Source organism: Trichosurus vulpecula, chromosome 5 (genome assembly GCF_011100635.1).
Source record: "Trichosurus vulpecula isolate mTriVul1 chromosome 5, mTriVul1.pri, whole genome shotgun sequence".
Taxonomy (NCBI): Eukaryota; Metazoa; Chordata; class Mammalia; order Diprotodontia; family Phalangeridae; genus Trichosurus; species Trichosurus vulpecula.
This window is the reverse complement of record NC_050577.1, coordinates 103,240,940-103,257,235: the sequence shown is the minus strand read 5'-3', so window position 1 is coordinate 103,257,235 and position 16,296 is coordinate 103,240,940. Positions and strand designations below refer to the sequence as shown.

Below are 16,296 nucleotides of genomic sequence, written 5' to 3'. Positions count from 1 at the left end.
GTATATATAGAATGGTTTTACATCCATATCCATGTCTGTATACATATTTGTATCCAATGGAAGTTGGGGGGGAGGGAAGAAAAAAAGAAAAAAAAGAGAAAGTTACATGATAACTATAATATATTTAAAAGGAATAGCAAGTTATACATAATAGATCTGCAGTTTCATGTGTAATCATCTTTTCCCCCTATTCTGCTATGTTATGGAAATGCCTGTTTTATTTCTTAATTACAAAATAAATAAAATTAAAAAAATAAGCACTGGGGAAACAAATAAAATCACTTAGGTATTTACCTTTTTTCTTCTCTATCCTCTCCTCCCATAGTACCTTGTTTATTCATTCTTAAACCCTCTCAATTTTTCCTTAGTAATATTTCATAGTTAATTGAAAGAAATTTTAGAAGTAAACTTTCTCATTTTATAGATGAGGCACTAAAGCTATGAGAGATCAAGTGACTTGTGCAGGGTCAACCAACTGGTAATGTCTGAGGCAAAATTTGAACCCAGCTTTTCCTGATTCCAAGTCTAGAATTGAATTCACTTCACCATGATTTTACATTTCCTCATCTTTTGTTCTCCTACTCACACCCACAGTCCCAGGCATCACTCATGGCCTGGGCTCTAAATTGCATGTGCCCACACGATGGCACGATCTACTTTACTGGCCTTTGTGTCCATCCTGCAACTTCAGTTACTGGCAGTGGTGACTATGGGCAGGTGACTCAGCTCTCCAATTCTTGCTTTCTTCTCTAGGAAAAAAATGTGTAATGTGTTCGTGTGTATATAAAATCTAGATATACACACATATACATATGCACACATATGTATGCTTACATATGGCATATGTATATATGTGCAGTATGTATTGTATAAAAATTGGAAATGTGTATGTGTATGTATACACACAGACACAAACATATGTTCACACCATGGAGATAATAGTATTTTCTCTTCCTACCCCAGGAGGTTACCCAGAGCAAAGCACTTTATCAACCTCAAAGTGATAGAGAAACAAGATTTCTCGCTAGTCCATTCTCACCCTCTTCAGAAACCTGGAGTGGTTGCCAATTGCCTCTCACAGTCCAGCTGAAATGCATCATGGGCTCCAGCTAACTACAGCTCTATCCCCATTGACACACACTAGACTCTTCTAATTGCATTCAACTCAGATGATTATACTCGAAAGGCTTTTTCAGTCATGGCCTGAATGAAGGAAAACAACCAATCAACCAACAAACCAACCAACCAACCAATAATAGAGCATGGATGTTGATATATACAAATTTCTAGAGGACCCTCTCCTCTTCTAGGCTCTCCTTCTGAGTTCTTTCTTGGTGATTCAGAACCCTAGTAGAAATGGACAGGAAGATACATGATTATAAGCCAAGGACAATTCATCTTGAAAGAAATGGATGCAAATTTCCCACAGGCTCAATTACTGCTGTTCCCCTTGCATCTCTTTGATTTACATTATATTTGACTAATTTTTAACAAAGTTAGAATGCATTGAAATGCTCTTCTGCCTATGCTCTGAATCCATCCACCCTTTTCCTTCTGTGGATACCTGTTCATTTTTCTTATTTTTCTCATTTAACTCCCCTTTACATTGTTCTTCATATGCCTCAGATCTCTATTGTTCAGTTAGTTAAAAATCTTTCTTGTTGTCAACTATAGCCCTAGAATTTATTTCCATAAATTCTTTCAGGGTTTAGCTGATTACTTAAAGTAATCTGTAGATAGTTATTTCAAATGCTTAACCACCTAATCTTACTCCTCAATAAAGCAGACCCAAAAGGATGCAGTGGAAGCCACAGTAAAATCTCAGGAGTTTGATTGGATTTACACGTGAATGGTAGTCATTCTATTTTCCTAGAGGCCCTATAAGTGGTGGTAGGACTAATGTTTTTAGATGCCTCTTGCTTGGACAACTACGTCCAATATTTTGTTGATAATTGAACCAACTGAATCTTTCAGGAGCATCTGTCTGTCTTCCTGGAATGCCCTGTTTCTTCGTTTCTGCTTATCCTAACCTAGATCAAGGCCCAGAATCCTAGCCTAGGCTGGACAGTGTGAGGTCCCACCTAAGAGGACAGAGGCCTTTGTCTTGTGAGGGAGAAAAGGCCCTAATTCTGCACTGCCTTCTTTAGGAAGACACAGAGATAGATAACTATTCCATAGAACAAAGTAACCTTCAGACCTAGGTGTATGGAGTCACTCTGGAGAGGTTGGATGAAGACATTGCTTTAGGACTAAATCTTGTGGGTGAGACTATATGACTCAGTAGTTAGCACAGTGAGGAAGACTGTAGGCCTTGCTAATGAATTGGGAAATGTCCCTACTTTGAATATGATACATTTTCTCACTGCAGATAAAGAGCAGGGTAGAACCCCATCTCAATATCCATGGACCTCAGTCTCCAGGATGGGGGATTGTGCAGGAATCCAGGTGACGTAAAGCTGGAGGTATGGCTGCCTGTCCTTGGAAGGGCAACACTGCTACTTGGCAGTCATTAGAGAATGTTAATAGCAGCCAGAGAAAGGCCTACTTTCCAGGGTGGGTAGGCTTATATGAAGCTTATTTCACAATCCCTGTTTCTTTTTTGGTACAGTCAAACTTTTAGCCTGGTTTCTACCTGCCACTCCATGAACTTCTCTCCTCCCACTGTCAATAGGTGTGTATTCTAGGAATGCAATTTCATTGTAATAAGAATCATTTCTCTCCTTTTCCCAGCATTTGTGTTCTAAGTTTCTTGCTTCTGTCAGCACTTCCCAACTGATTCATGAAGTTTAGAGAGATCCTCCCTTTCTCCAACTGCCTTTCTATATTCTATGAAAGGGAGAGGCAATGGAACGAATACTGGTTTTGGAGTCAAATGACCTGGGTTCAAATCCTTCTCCAGATGTCAATTACCTATGTGATTTTGGATGGATCACTTTACTTTTGCTGGCCTCAGTCTTTCTTTAAAAATGAATGAGTTTGGCTAGGTCAGGGGTTCTTAACTGGGGTCTATGAACTTAAAAATATGTATGTATGTATGCATGCATATACACATATATATGTGTATGAATGTATGTTTATAAGTATAGATTTGATAACTATTTCAAAACAAATGATTCTCTTTGTAATTCCACGTATTTTAGTTTATTCATCGAAAACATTATTTTAAGAAGAGGTCCTTATACTTCACCAGACTGCCAATGGGGCCCTGGACCCAAGGAAGGTAAAAAAGGTTTTTGTACTCCTTTCTAATTTTATATTCCTATGATCCCTCTGTGTCAGCTGATCAGGAACATGAAAATTACCCAAGGCTGTTTTTTACATCCTCCAAGTCAAGAGGCTCTTAAAATTAACTTGCTAAAGCAGGTTAACCTTTTTTTGTGTTACAGACCCCCTTAGCTGTCCATTTAAGCCTGTATTCTCTGTGTCAAAATAATGTTGTTTTTTTTAATTTTTTTTTATATTTTCTTTTTTTTTTTTGGAGGGGAGAAGGCAGGGCAGTTGGGGTTAAGTGACTTGCCCAAGGTCACACAGCTAGTAAGTGTGTCAAGTGTCTGAGGCCAGATTTGAACTGAGGTCCTCCTGACTCCAGGGCTGGGGCTCTACTCACTGCACCATCTAGCTGCCCCAAAATAATGTTTTTAAATAGAAAATAAAACACATTATTATGAAGGAAGCCACTAACGCTGAAATACAATTTTTTAAAAGCCATATTTTTTTTTGGAGGGGGTAAAGGCAGGGTAATTGGGGTTAAATGATTTGCCCAAGGTCACACAGCTAGTACATGTGTCAAGTGTCTGAGGCTGGATTTGAACTCAGGTCCTCCTGACTCTAGGGCTGGTGCTCTATGTACTGTGCCACCTAGCTGCCCCAAAAGCCACATTTTTAAAAGAACTCAGGTTAAGAACCCATGTGAAGGGAAATGGAAGACCCAGTTCCTTTAGAAACTGGGACCTGTGCCAAGGGAGAAAGACCTGCACTGAGGGTAAGTTTATTCTTCAACAGTTGCTGCTCTCTTTCTTTCTTAGTCTAAGTCTCCTTCCCCATTGAGATCCAGGTGTCTGTAGCTGATGATTCTTTGGGGCTTCCTTTGGGGCCATCATTGAAAGAACTTTTTTTTTCCACACAGTGGCCCAAGGGCAATTTCTAAAGGCCCAGGACTATTGAGGCCTCTAGTGAAAGCAAGAAAAATATCTGTATCATCCAATTAGGACAGCCTGATTAAAGCAAAAGAGGTAATAAGTATGCAGCTTTTGAAGCTCACATGGTCAATTCACTTAAGATCAGGAAAGAAGAAATACAAAGAGACAAAAGAAAAAGAGGCATCATGTATTCATAGACATATGGTGACCAGGTGGAGAGACAAGGCAGCTAGGGACGGTGGTCAGGGCTTCTTCTCTTCACCACTACCTGGAGGTGAAATTGTGTGAAAGTTGCTAGGGAGGAGAAAGAAATTTTGTCCACTCAAGCCTTTTCTATCCACATAGAGTTCTGGCTTGCCAGTCAATCAAAAGGCGTTTTTTTTGTTAGCAATCAACAATCCCATGAAGGGACTGATTTGTTTATGGGTAAGAAAAGGGCCCCTCTATCACCCATTTCCAGAAGTGGCCGCACCAAAGCTTCCACATGAATTGTCAGGAGTCAGAGTATATTGCATGATCTCAGTTCCCTCATTACACTAGTAAAATGGAAATGTTACAAATCATGTTGATCTTTATAATTTAGTGTTGGTTTTCCACATAACTTTAGAGAAAGATAGTTTTCTATATTGCTTAGCTCTCTATTTCTCCCTCCCCTACACTGTCTATATTCTGAATGTACCCTTTCATCCAAGTTTTATTTCTGTAGTCATTTGGGCCAACCTCTTTGGTTTCTAGATAAATTTTGTTCATGAGTAGTGGGTGTTTTCCCTCTTTCTTCCTTGTGACCTTATGGAAACTTGAGCATCATCTGTCTGCTTCTGGCTATGTATGACTTATCACTGGTTTGAGTTCCCTAGCTAGCTGAGGAGCTAGAACTTTGGGGAACTACTAAAGGGATGACCTTGTCCTCCAGTGTTATTCTTTCTTTCCAAGTTTGAAGAGAGGAGTTTTTGGAGCTGTGTCCAGGAGAGTAGGGTTGGGTTTGGGGGAATGTTGGAAACCATATTCCCCTCTTGGCCCCATATATTCATGCTCACATGTCCTAGCTAGCAAATCTGTACTTGGGATAACACTGCCTCTGTTTTCTTATTCTTCCTTTTCCCAACTAGGTGACTAAGTTGTAACCTTGAGATGGATAAGGCCAGGCAACCTAGTGAGTTTCAGAAGGTCACGAGGTCCTTAGAGACCAGTGGAGCTATAAGTTCAGTATCCACTGAGTGCAAGATTGTAGTGGTTGATTGTGGTCATAATCACTGATCTGGTGCCAAGGGAAGAACCAGCATTAGAGCAAAAGAAACCACAAGAAAAGAAGAACAGTCTTGGATCACATTTGGCATTTGATTTGACTGTGCTCTGTAGAAGTAAAATGTGAAAATCTAATTAGCAGAATTGTCAGACTGTTTGGTCTTGATGAGGCTTACTACCAGACTCCCAGTATATTGTAATTAAAAATTGAATTTCTGAATCCTGTTTAAATCATTCTGTTAATAGACACTGTGAGTCTCTTTATCCTTGCTTTCTGTATCAGAATAAAATGCCCTATCTTATACTTAGTTCACATGATACTTTGGATGCCTCTTTTATCTCCCCCGCCCATTTTTGGGAAATCTTAGACCAGAGGCAAAAATAGATTTCTGGGTGTGATGAACTAAATGAAACTGAGAAACGGGGAACCTACTTCTCCCATTGAGAAATCAGAGTTTCTGTAGAGCTGAGCCCTGGACAAACCGTGACATTAGGTGAAGGGGAGGAAAAGAGAAAAGAAGCATTTATATAGCACCTACTATATGCCAGGCACTGTGCTAAGCACTTTTTCAAATATACTCTCATTTTATCCTCACAACAACTCTGCAAAGCAGGTGCTATTATTATTCCCATTTTTACAATTGAGGAAACTGAGGCAAACAGAGGTTAACTGATTTGCCCAGGGTCACAAAACGAATAAGTGTCTGAGGCTAGATTTAAACTCAGGTCTTCCTGACTGCAGACCCAGCACTCTATTGTGTTACCAGTTGCCTTTTAAGGGCAGAGACTGGCACAGGTCTGCAGTTCCTGTGGCCTCAGAGGAGCAGAGCAAGGCTAGCTAGTCATTATGCAAGAAAGGCTTCAAGGTTTGTTAGCTTTTCTGTCCCTCATTTCCCAGCCTTGGTTCCAAATGTGGGCACCCAAGCTTGAGAGAGATATTTCCCACTCTGGTTCCAAAGATCCATAGAATCATAGATGATTGGAGTTGAAGGGATCTCAGTGACTGCTTGGTACAATTTATACCTATGCTGAAGGCTTTACTAAAATATACCTGACAAGGGATTTTCTGGCTTGTGCTTTAAGACCTCCAGTTGTTGAGAACTCAAGACTTCCTGAGGTAGCCCATTTCATTTTGAGGTACCTTTAATTATTAGGAAATTTTTCTCTTTATCAAATCAAAATCTGTCCTTTTTCAGTTTCTATCCATTGCTCATAATTCTGCCCTTTGTGAACAATTAAAACAAAACAAATTCCTCTTCAAGTATCTAAGAACTGCTATTATTCCTCCCTCTTCTCCCGCTGGTTATTTTCCCCCAGGTAAAGAAACCCAATTCCTTAGGCTAACACTCAAATGGAATGGTTTCCTGTCTCTTCACCATGCTGATGACCCTTCTCTTTTCAGCATTCTCCCTAAGACATAGCCACTAAAACTGAACATGATACTCAAACATGCTCTGACTAGGTCAGAGAACAATGGAAATATAGTTCTCCCTGATTCCGGACACCATATTTCTATTAATGCACCTTCAGGTCACACTAGCTCTTTTGACTGCCACTTCATCTACTGACTCATATTGGGTTTGCTTTGCACTGACGCCCCACCCATCCTGAATTTTTCATAATATTGTTCTCTGGACATTCCTTTTCTAGGCTTCAGGCCACCTCTAATTAATATGTTATTACTTCCTTCATCTTCCTGGATGTTTGGTGGCTCTGACACCTGAAATACTTAACATACCTTTCACACATTTATCTCTATTCTGGTTTTCCTGGAGTAAATTTACTAGCTGGTTTTATGGCTGGTTCTGTTCTCGGCTTCAATCCCCCAGGGGTCGACTGAAGGGATGCCTGGCTTCTCCACAACATTCTGTGTAAGGGTCTCCACCAAACTCTAATTGTCTTCCTGTTAGAAGCTTGCCCTCCTCTCCTGGGCACCGCCTTTCCATGCTTTTTCTTTCTGGGTCAACTTGGATTCCTAGTTCATTTTCAAAACTGAGATTATTGACAAGTTTACCATTTGTACTCTCTTCCCTGTTAGTTCACATTAGGTAAAGGCCCCTCCTGGAGGAATGTTTATCTTTGAAAAAGAACATTTTGTAAATATAGTCACAAAGAGGTAATTCTTCTTTCTCTTACTCCCACCTATAATGAAAGAGCATCACACGCCCTATACTCCAGTGTTGGCAGGTCATCTGGAGGAATAGTCATCTTTTCAGGGAGTAGGACTGGGAGACAGACTGGTACAGTGAAAGGAGCATTAACTCCCAAATTAAAGGACTTGGGTTCAAATCCCACCTCTGATGCTTAATACCTGTGTGACCTTGGGTGAGTCATGACGTTGCTGGTCCTCAATTTTTTCATTCCCAAAATTTGAGGATGGGACTAGATGACCCCTGAAGACCCTTCCAGTTCTTGATATATGATATTATGATAGAAATGCTCAGTTTCCATGACAGGAGCCCAGAGAAACTATTTTCATTGATCCAGGCAATGACTGCAAATAACATGTATTTGAAAAGAACAGTGGTAACTGGGGCTGGTGGAGATTTGTATCGACACAGAGCTGCATAGACCTTTCCTTCCCAACCTCACAGGGTTCTCTAATTATACTGTGGCCTGGAGACAAAGGGTAGAGCATTCTCCCTTCACATCTCATCAAGCAAAGCAAGAGCTTCATGAATCAGAGGCTAGTAGAGACCTAAGCAAGAGCAGTCATTGTAGGAGTGATTGAAATGGTGGAACCATTCATGATCTTTGCCATGGTTCTCTATGTCACGTTGTGCTCCCTGGGGATCCTGGCTAATGGCTTCATTGTTGTGGTACTGGGAAGGGAGTGGGTTCCATGCCATCGGCTGTCTCCCTGTGACATGATCCTGATCAATTTGGGTGCCTCTCGCTTCTGTCTGCAGTGGCTTGGAATTACACACAACTTTTACTATTTTCTTCACCACCTACAATATTCCAAGGAGCCTACCTGCCAGTACTTTGGAATTTACTGGGATTTTCTGAATATGGCTACATTCTGGTTTGCCACTTGGCTTAGCGTCCTCTTCTGTGTGAAGATTGCAAATTTCACTCATCCCATTTTCCTTTGGCTAAAGTGGAGAATCGAGGGACTAGTACCATGGTTCCTACTCATCTCCCTGCTAAACTCTTTCATTGTCACCGTGCTGTTTTTTGTGGGGAACAATACTTTGTACCAGGCATTCTTGCAGGGGACATTCTCTGAGAACACAACCTTATATGGCTTCACTAGGAAATTAGAAATCCACTATTTTCTCCCTTTGAAACTCATTACTTTGTCTATCCCCTGTTCTATGTTTGTAGTCTCAACAGTTCTGCTGATTACCTCTCTGAGGAGACACTCCTGGACAATGCGACATAGTGTTCACAGTACCCAGGATCCTAGTACTCAGGCTCACACCAGAGGTCTGAAGTCTCTGGTCTCCTTTCTAGTACTTTATGCTCTTTCTTTTTTGTTTATGATCACTGATGTTGCTGTCTTTTCTGGCTTTGAGGGTACCTGGTACTGGCCATGGCATATCGTGATTTACTTATGCTCATCCATTCATCCCTTCATTCTTATCCTTGGCAACTCCCAGCTAGGAGGGACACTCATGAAACTTCTTCTTCTGCTTAAAGTCTTCTGGAATGACAAGAGGCTGTCACCTCCTATCTGAAATATGCACCGCTCTCTTCCAAACCAAAGAAAAGACTCTACTGAGGACTGGACCAGAGCACATCCTTTGACTTTAAAGTTTTCATCCTATTGAAGTCCAGATAGAAATTAAACATTTTTCTCATTCATTATTCCTCTACTCATAGATTGAAATGAATCTGTGATCCCATAGATTTAGGAGTGTCTGACTTCCAGTGAGGCCTAATTGATGCCTGTCTATGCCTGCCCATCCTGCTTCACTCTTGTCCTCCATTGAGTTCACCATAAGGGGTCTCTAGCCTGCATATTGGAGGCCTTCCTTTCTCCTGACCTTTGGAGAGTGCCAGTGGAATATTCTGTTTGTCCTCTTGTCATTTTTCACCTTTGTCATGGTGTCCTCTTCTTCAAAGAAAAGAAAAACAATCATGCAGCTTTCAAAGGACATTTTCTTTCTTTTTGAAATAACCACAGTGACTTTCTTCAAATGACCCTCAGAAAGGTCACCTCTGAGATGTCATTTCAAAAACTACATTATCAATAACATCACAGTTGCTTCTTCTATCACAATATCCATGTGATAAAACCACTTTATTTTTCTATTTTAAAAATTTCTGTTTAAATGTTATTTTAAAGCCTTTTGTTCTTGCTAGGATAGAGGGAGGCTATTTGAAAAATCAATGTGAGGAAATCTTGGTTAGAACATTAATTATGGAAGGCAGGCTGTAAGAAGCTCAAATTGCTAGAGTCAATGCAAGATATTAGAAGAAGTCATTGTAAGTAAGTTTCATAGAACATCTTTATTGGGAGGGCAAAGTTTATAGAATCTTCTTTGATTTAGAGCTGAAGGGACCTTATATGAGAGGAAAATGAAACCCAGAGAAATGAAATTAATACAAAGTCACACAAGTAACTTGAATTCAGGTCTTTTGAGTACAAATCAAGGCTCTATTCATGAGACCAGTGGTTCCAATTTTTTTTTTGTTTTTTGACCTTCTTTAAACACTACCACTACCACCAAGAAATGTATTATGAATCCCCAAGGTAATATTTTTGCTACTTGTAATAACTAAAATGACAACTTTTATCCTCAAAAACTCAAAATTAAAATTTATACCATATAATTAAAAAATACACAATTGAACACTAAATGTAAAATTATAAAACTGTGATTATAAAGCAATTAAAAGATTTTATGTTGGATATTCTCTAAGAATTAAAAGAAGTAATTCAGTAAGATTTCATATGCTTACTAGGATCTGCCATTCTTTGGATAGAATTTCTTTATATTTTTGTTGAAGAAAAATAACCTCTTAAATGAAGTGAGTGACAATTGGAAGATGTTTAGCATAATGTAACAATCATATGTAAACTTGATTTGAATTTTGGAGTTTCTTTATTTGAACAAAGATTTGTACCATTTGGCTCAATACACAAACACAATTTTCAGTCTAGTTCTACATGGATTTTATTTCTGTATTTTGAATTATAACAAGAATAAGGTAAAAATGTTTGCTTATACAAATGTGTAATAGAAGATGGTCAGGTAATTTAATAAGCTGTATTGCTGAGTGCTGAAAATTCATTTTTACTTTTAGCCAAAAATTTACAAGACAATCAGTTTTGAATGTTTGCAGTCTAAAATCCATTGTCATGTCAATATATTTTTTTTTCACCCATTACCAATTCATTAGCCAGGGACAAAAAACAAGTATCAAATAGGTTGTAAATCCAATTTAACTTATTGGAAATTTTAGGAAAATTTTTTATTGAAAGTTATTTTCAAAAATTTTAGATGATGACTGATATCTTTTTTATTAGGTTGATGCAAATGTAATTCATTTTATATTAAGAAATTGTGGGGAGAGGATTCTGGGAAGATGGCAGAGCAGGTTAGAAAACTTTTGGTTCTCCAAATTTCCTCCATAGAAAATGACAGAATATGTAGAGCAGAGGAAATAAACAAAAGTCCGTGTAAAGCAGTTGTTCTCCTAAGACAATGTAAGAAGATCCCAGGTAAGACCTGACCTCCAGGAGCAGAGGATCAGCCTGAGTGAAGTGCCAATTCTTCCAGGCCAACTCTGCAGAATCAACAAACAGCAAGTCCTGGGCTCAGATAGGGTTGGGAGGCAGCCTCAGTCTCAGAAACTTTTATCGCACAGACAGTGTGGGGGTCTGATGGCTGAGTAGGAGAAGATTGAAAGACGTTCCGTTGTTGAGGGATGCCAATCACAACTCTGCTGCCCAGACACTCTTGGGCTGAGCTCTGGAGAGAAGGAACTAGCACACGTCTGGTGAGTGCCGTAGTAGAGAGATGGGGACCCTGCTAGCTGTGAGCACTTGCGGGAGAGCAGAGACCCTGGTTTCAGTTTCAGGACAGAGAGGACAGGTGTAGCTTGGGGCCACCTGAGGGATGGCAGGGAGCAAGATCATTTGTGGGATGTGACTTGGGGCTCTAGCTGTGGCTTAGGAGTGGAGAGGAGAGCCCAAGGTTGAACCACTGGACAGACTTCAGAAAACAACAGTAAGAAAGACTTGAGGCTTGGGGCATTATTTCCTATACCTCAGGACTTAATCACACTAATAGTTGCTAAAAACAAAATAAAACAAAAAAAATAAGATTGAGCGTAGGAGAAAGAACCCAACCATAGATAGCTGCTATGAGGATAGAGAAGATCTGGGTTCATATTCAGAGGAAGATAACGGAGCTAAAAAAGCCACTCCTTTGTCGATGAGAAACATCAAATGATCCCAAGCACAAAAAGAGTTCTAGGAAGAACTTACAAAGGACTTTTAAAATCAAATAAGAGATATCAAGGAAAAATTAGAAAAGAAAAAGAGCAATCCAAGAAAATCCAGAAAATTATGAAAAGAAAATCAATCAACTTGAAATAGAGAATCAAAAACTTAAAGAAGAAAATAATTCCTTGAGAATTATAATTGGGCAAACATTGGGCATGACATTTTAAAACACAAAGAAATAATAAAATGAAATAAAAAGAATGAAAAAATAGAACAGAATGTGAAACATCTCATCAGAAAAATGACTGATCTGGAGAACAGATCAAGGAGAAATAACATAGAGAGGGTCAGACTACCTGAAAATTATGTTTGAAAAAATCTTGATACAATATTATAAGAAACTATCAAGGAAAATTGCCCTGAAGATCTAGAACAAAAAAGCAAAGCAGAAATAGAAAAAAATCCACCAATGACCACCTGAAAGTGGTCCCAGAAGGAAAACTTACAGGAATATTATAGTGAAGTTTCAAAACTCCCAGGTTAAGGAGAAAATATGGGAAGCAATGAGGAAAAAAAAACAATTTAAATATTGTGGAGCTATAATAAGGATTATAAAAGACCTGCTACTATGTTGAAAGTTTGTAGGTTTTGGAATACTATATTTCATAGGGAAAAAAGGGTTTATGACCAAGGGTAACTTACCCAGCAAAGTTAAGTATAATCCTGAATGAAAAAAAGGACATTTAATGAACTGAAAGACTTTTGGATATTTGTGTCAAAAACAGCACAGCTTGAGGGAAAATTCAACACGTAACATCCAGGAGAAATATAAGGTGGACATTAAGGGCCAATTATAAAGGACTCAATAAGGTCAAATTGTTTACTTCTCATGTATGAAAATATTACCAGTACTTTTATGACTGTCATTTTTATTTAGGTTGTTTGAAAAAAAGGCTTGGGCTGAGCTGAGTATGATGGGGTGATTCTTAAAAAAATAAAAATGTGTAGGAAGCGATAAAAAGGAGCAATTATCTCATGCAAATGAAGCAAAAAAGGAAAAAAAATATACAGAAGAAGCTAGTGGGGGGCGGTGGGTAGTGCTGAAACCTTGGAACTGGGTTAAAGGGGGAACAACCTATATATCTAGAAAGAATTAAAAATGTCTTCTAAACTCAGCAGAAAAAATAAGAGAGCATGGGGATAGGGTGGAGAGGAGAGGATAAGGGAGAGACTTGGAGGGGTGGGTAGGTTCAGGAGGGCAAGGTTGCAAGTAAAGCAGAGGAATGAGGAAGGATAGGAAAAGGGTGAGAAGGATAGTGAGGAAAAATAGGAAGAAAGAAAATATACAACAAACAATTATAGCTTAGAATGTGAATGGGATGAATTTACCCATAGAATGAAAACTGATAGCAGATTAAAATTTTGAATTCACCAATATGTTACTTTCAGAAAATGCTATAAAAATGAGAGACATACACAAACGTAAAATAAAGGTCAGGAGTGGCATTATTTATTTATTTATTTTTAATTTTTATTTATTTTAAAAAATTTTTAGTTTATAACACTTGGTTCTACATAATTTTAAGTTCCAGATTTTCTTCCCTCCCCCCCTCGCTCCCCAAGATGGCATGGAATCCCATATATCTTCCATGTATAACTTTGCATTGAATTAATTTACACACTAGTCAAGTTGTGGAGAAGAATTATGACCAATGGAATGAATCATGAGAAAGAAGAAATAGAACCAAAAAAAAAACCTCCCAAAAGCAAAAACAAAAGAGAGAAAAAAAAGGGGAAAAAAAGGCGAGCATAAAGTGTGCCTCAATCTGCATTCAAACTTCACAGTTCTTTCTCTGGGTGTAGATAGCATTCTCCATCGTGAGTCCCTTGGAGTTGTCCTTGCACCTTGTGTTGCTGAGAAGAGCGAAGTCTGTCAGGGTTGGTCCTCACGGAATCCATATATCTGTGGTTGGGTACAATGTTCTCCTGGCTCTGCTCCGCTCACTCAGCATTATGTCGTGTAGGTTTTTCCAGGTTGTTATGAAGTCTGTATCATCCCCATTTCTTATAGCACAATAGTATTCCATTACCTTCATACACCACAGCTTGTTCAGCCATTCCCCAATTGATGGGCATCCCTTTGATTTCCAATTCTTGGCTACCACAAAAAGAGCTGCTATAAATATCTTTGTACATATGGGTCCCTTCCCCTCTTGTGTGATTTCTTTGGGATACAACCCTAGAAGTGGTATCGCTGGGTCAAAGGGTATGAACATTCCTATGGCTCTTTGGGCGTAGTTCCAAATTACTCTCCAAAATGGCTGGATCATCTCACAACTCCACCAGCAATGTAACAATGTTCCAATTTTCCCACATCCTCTCCAGCATTTATCATCCTCCTGCTTTGTTATTTTAGCCAAACTTACAGGAGAGATGTGGTATCTAAGAGTTGTTTTGATTTGCATTTCTCTAATCAGTAGTGATCCAGAGCATTTTTTCATATGCCTATAGATAGCTTTAATTTCTTCCTCTGAAAACTGCCTGTTCATATCCTTTGACCATTTCTCAATTGGGGAATGACTTGTATTCCTATACATTTGGCTCAGTTCCCTGTATATTTTAGAAATGAGGCCTTTATCAGAGATACTAGTTGCAAAGATTTTCTCCCAATTTTCTGCTTCCCTCCTAATTTTTGTTGCATTGGCTTTTTTTGTAGAAAAACATTTCAATTTAACATAATCAAAATTATCCATTTTGCATTTTGTAATGCTTTCTATCTCTTGTTGGGTCATGAATTCTTTTCTTTTCCATAAATCTGATAAGTAAACTATTCCTTTCTCTCCCAAATTACTTATAGTATCAGCTTTTACTCCTAAAAATCATGAACCCATTTTGACTTTATTCTGGTATATGGTATAAGATATTGGTCTATGCCCAGTTTCTGCCTTACCATTTTCCAATTTTCCCAGCAGTTTTTGTGAAATAGTGAATTCTTAGCCCAGAAGCTGGCCTCTTTGGGTTTATCAAAGAGTAGATTGCTCTGGTCATTGACTTCCCCAAATTGTGTACCTATCCTATTCCACTGATCCACACCTCTGTTTTGTAGCCAGTACTAGGTAGTTTTGAAGACTGCTGCTCTGTAGTACCGTTTAATATCTGGTATGGCTAGGCCACCTTCTCTAGCATTTCTTTTCATTAATACCCTAGATATTCTAGACCTCTTGTTTTTCCAGATGAATTTTGTTATTATTTTATCCAGCTCAGTAAAACAATTTTTTGGTAGTTCTATTGGTATGGCACTGAATAGATAGATTAATTTAGGAGATTAATTTAGGTAAAATTGTCATTTTTATTATATTAGCTCGGCCTAACCATGAGCAACTGATGTTTTTCCATTTATTTAGATCTGACTTTATTTGCGTGAAAAGTGTTTCATAGTTGTGTTCGTATAGGCCCTGGGTTTGTCTTGGCAAATAGACTCCCAAATATTTTATAGTGTTCACAGTAACTTTGAATGGAATTTCTCTTTCTATCTCTTGCTGTTGGGCTTTGTCAGTAATGTATAGGGATGCTGAGGATTTATGTGGGTTTATTTTATATCCTGCAACTTTGCTAAAGTTGTTTATTATTTCAAGTAGTTTTTTACTTGATTCACTAGGATTCTCTAAATAAATCATCATATCATCTGCAAAAAGTGATAATTTAGTTTCTTCTTTTCCTATTCTAATTCCTTCAATTTTTTTATTGTTTTTAATAGGAATGGGTGTTGTACTTTGTCAAAGGCTTTTTCTGCATCTATTGAGATGATCATATGGTTTCTGCTAGTTTTGTTGTTGATATGGTCAATTATGCTAATCATTTTCCTAATATTGAACCAGCCTTGCATTCCTGGAATAAATCCTACCTGGTTATAGTGTATTGTTCCTATAATAATTGCTGCAATCTTTTTGCTAATATTTATTTAAAATTTTTTGCATCAATATTCATTAGGGAAATTGGTCTATAATTTTCTTTCTCTGTTTTGACTCTACCTGGTTTGGGTATTAGTACCATATTTGTGTCATAAAAAGAATTTGGTAGGACTCCTTCTTCACCTATTTTCCCAAATAGTCTACAAAGGGGAGTAGAATTTATTATTTAAAAAGTAGGGGTAGTAATCATGAGTGCAGACAAAGTTAAAGCTAAAATAGATTTAATCAAAAGAGAAAAGTAGGGACACTATACTGCATCAGCCATATTATTCAATATTATTTTAGGCCATTTAAAATAACTAGACAGTATAAAATACCTGAGAGGATACCTGCCAAAACAGATACAGGAACTATATGAACATAAACATAAAACACTTTTAATACAAGTAAAGTCAGATCTAAATAATTGAAGTAATATTTATTGTTCATGTTAAGTAAAGCCAATATAATAAAAAATGATAATTTTACTTAGCTAATCTATTTATGTAATGCCATTCCCAATTAAATTACTAAAAAATTATTTTACTGAGTTAGAAAAAATAAT

The 16,296-nt window shown here is 38.1% G+C and overlaps 1 protein-coding gene across 1 annotated transcript; it reads left to right on the top strand.

Annotated features, from left to right (window-relative positions):
- Nucleotides 1-8,116: 8,116 nt before the first annotated feature.
- Nucleotides 8,117-9,064, top strand: LOC118850985 (taste receptor type 2 member 41-like). Its single transcript, XM_036760587.1, has one exon. The coding sequence runs from the start codon at nucleotides 8,117-8,119 to the stop codon at nucleotides 9,062-9,064; it is 948 nt and encodes a 315-aa protein (XP_036616482.1).
- The last annotated feature ends 7,232 nt before the right edge of the window (nucleotides 9,065-16,296 follow it).

Excerpts from the sequence above, each read along its gene's own strand:
- LOC118850985 (XM_036760587.1), top strand. The coding sequence starts at position 8,117 with ATGGTGGAACCATTCATGATCTTTGCCATGGTTCTCTATGTCACGTTG.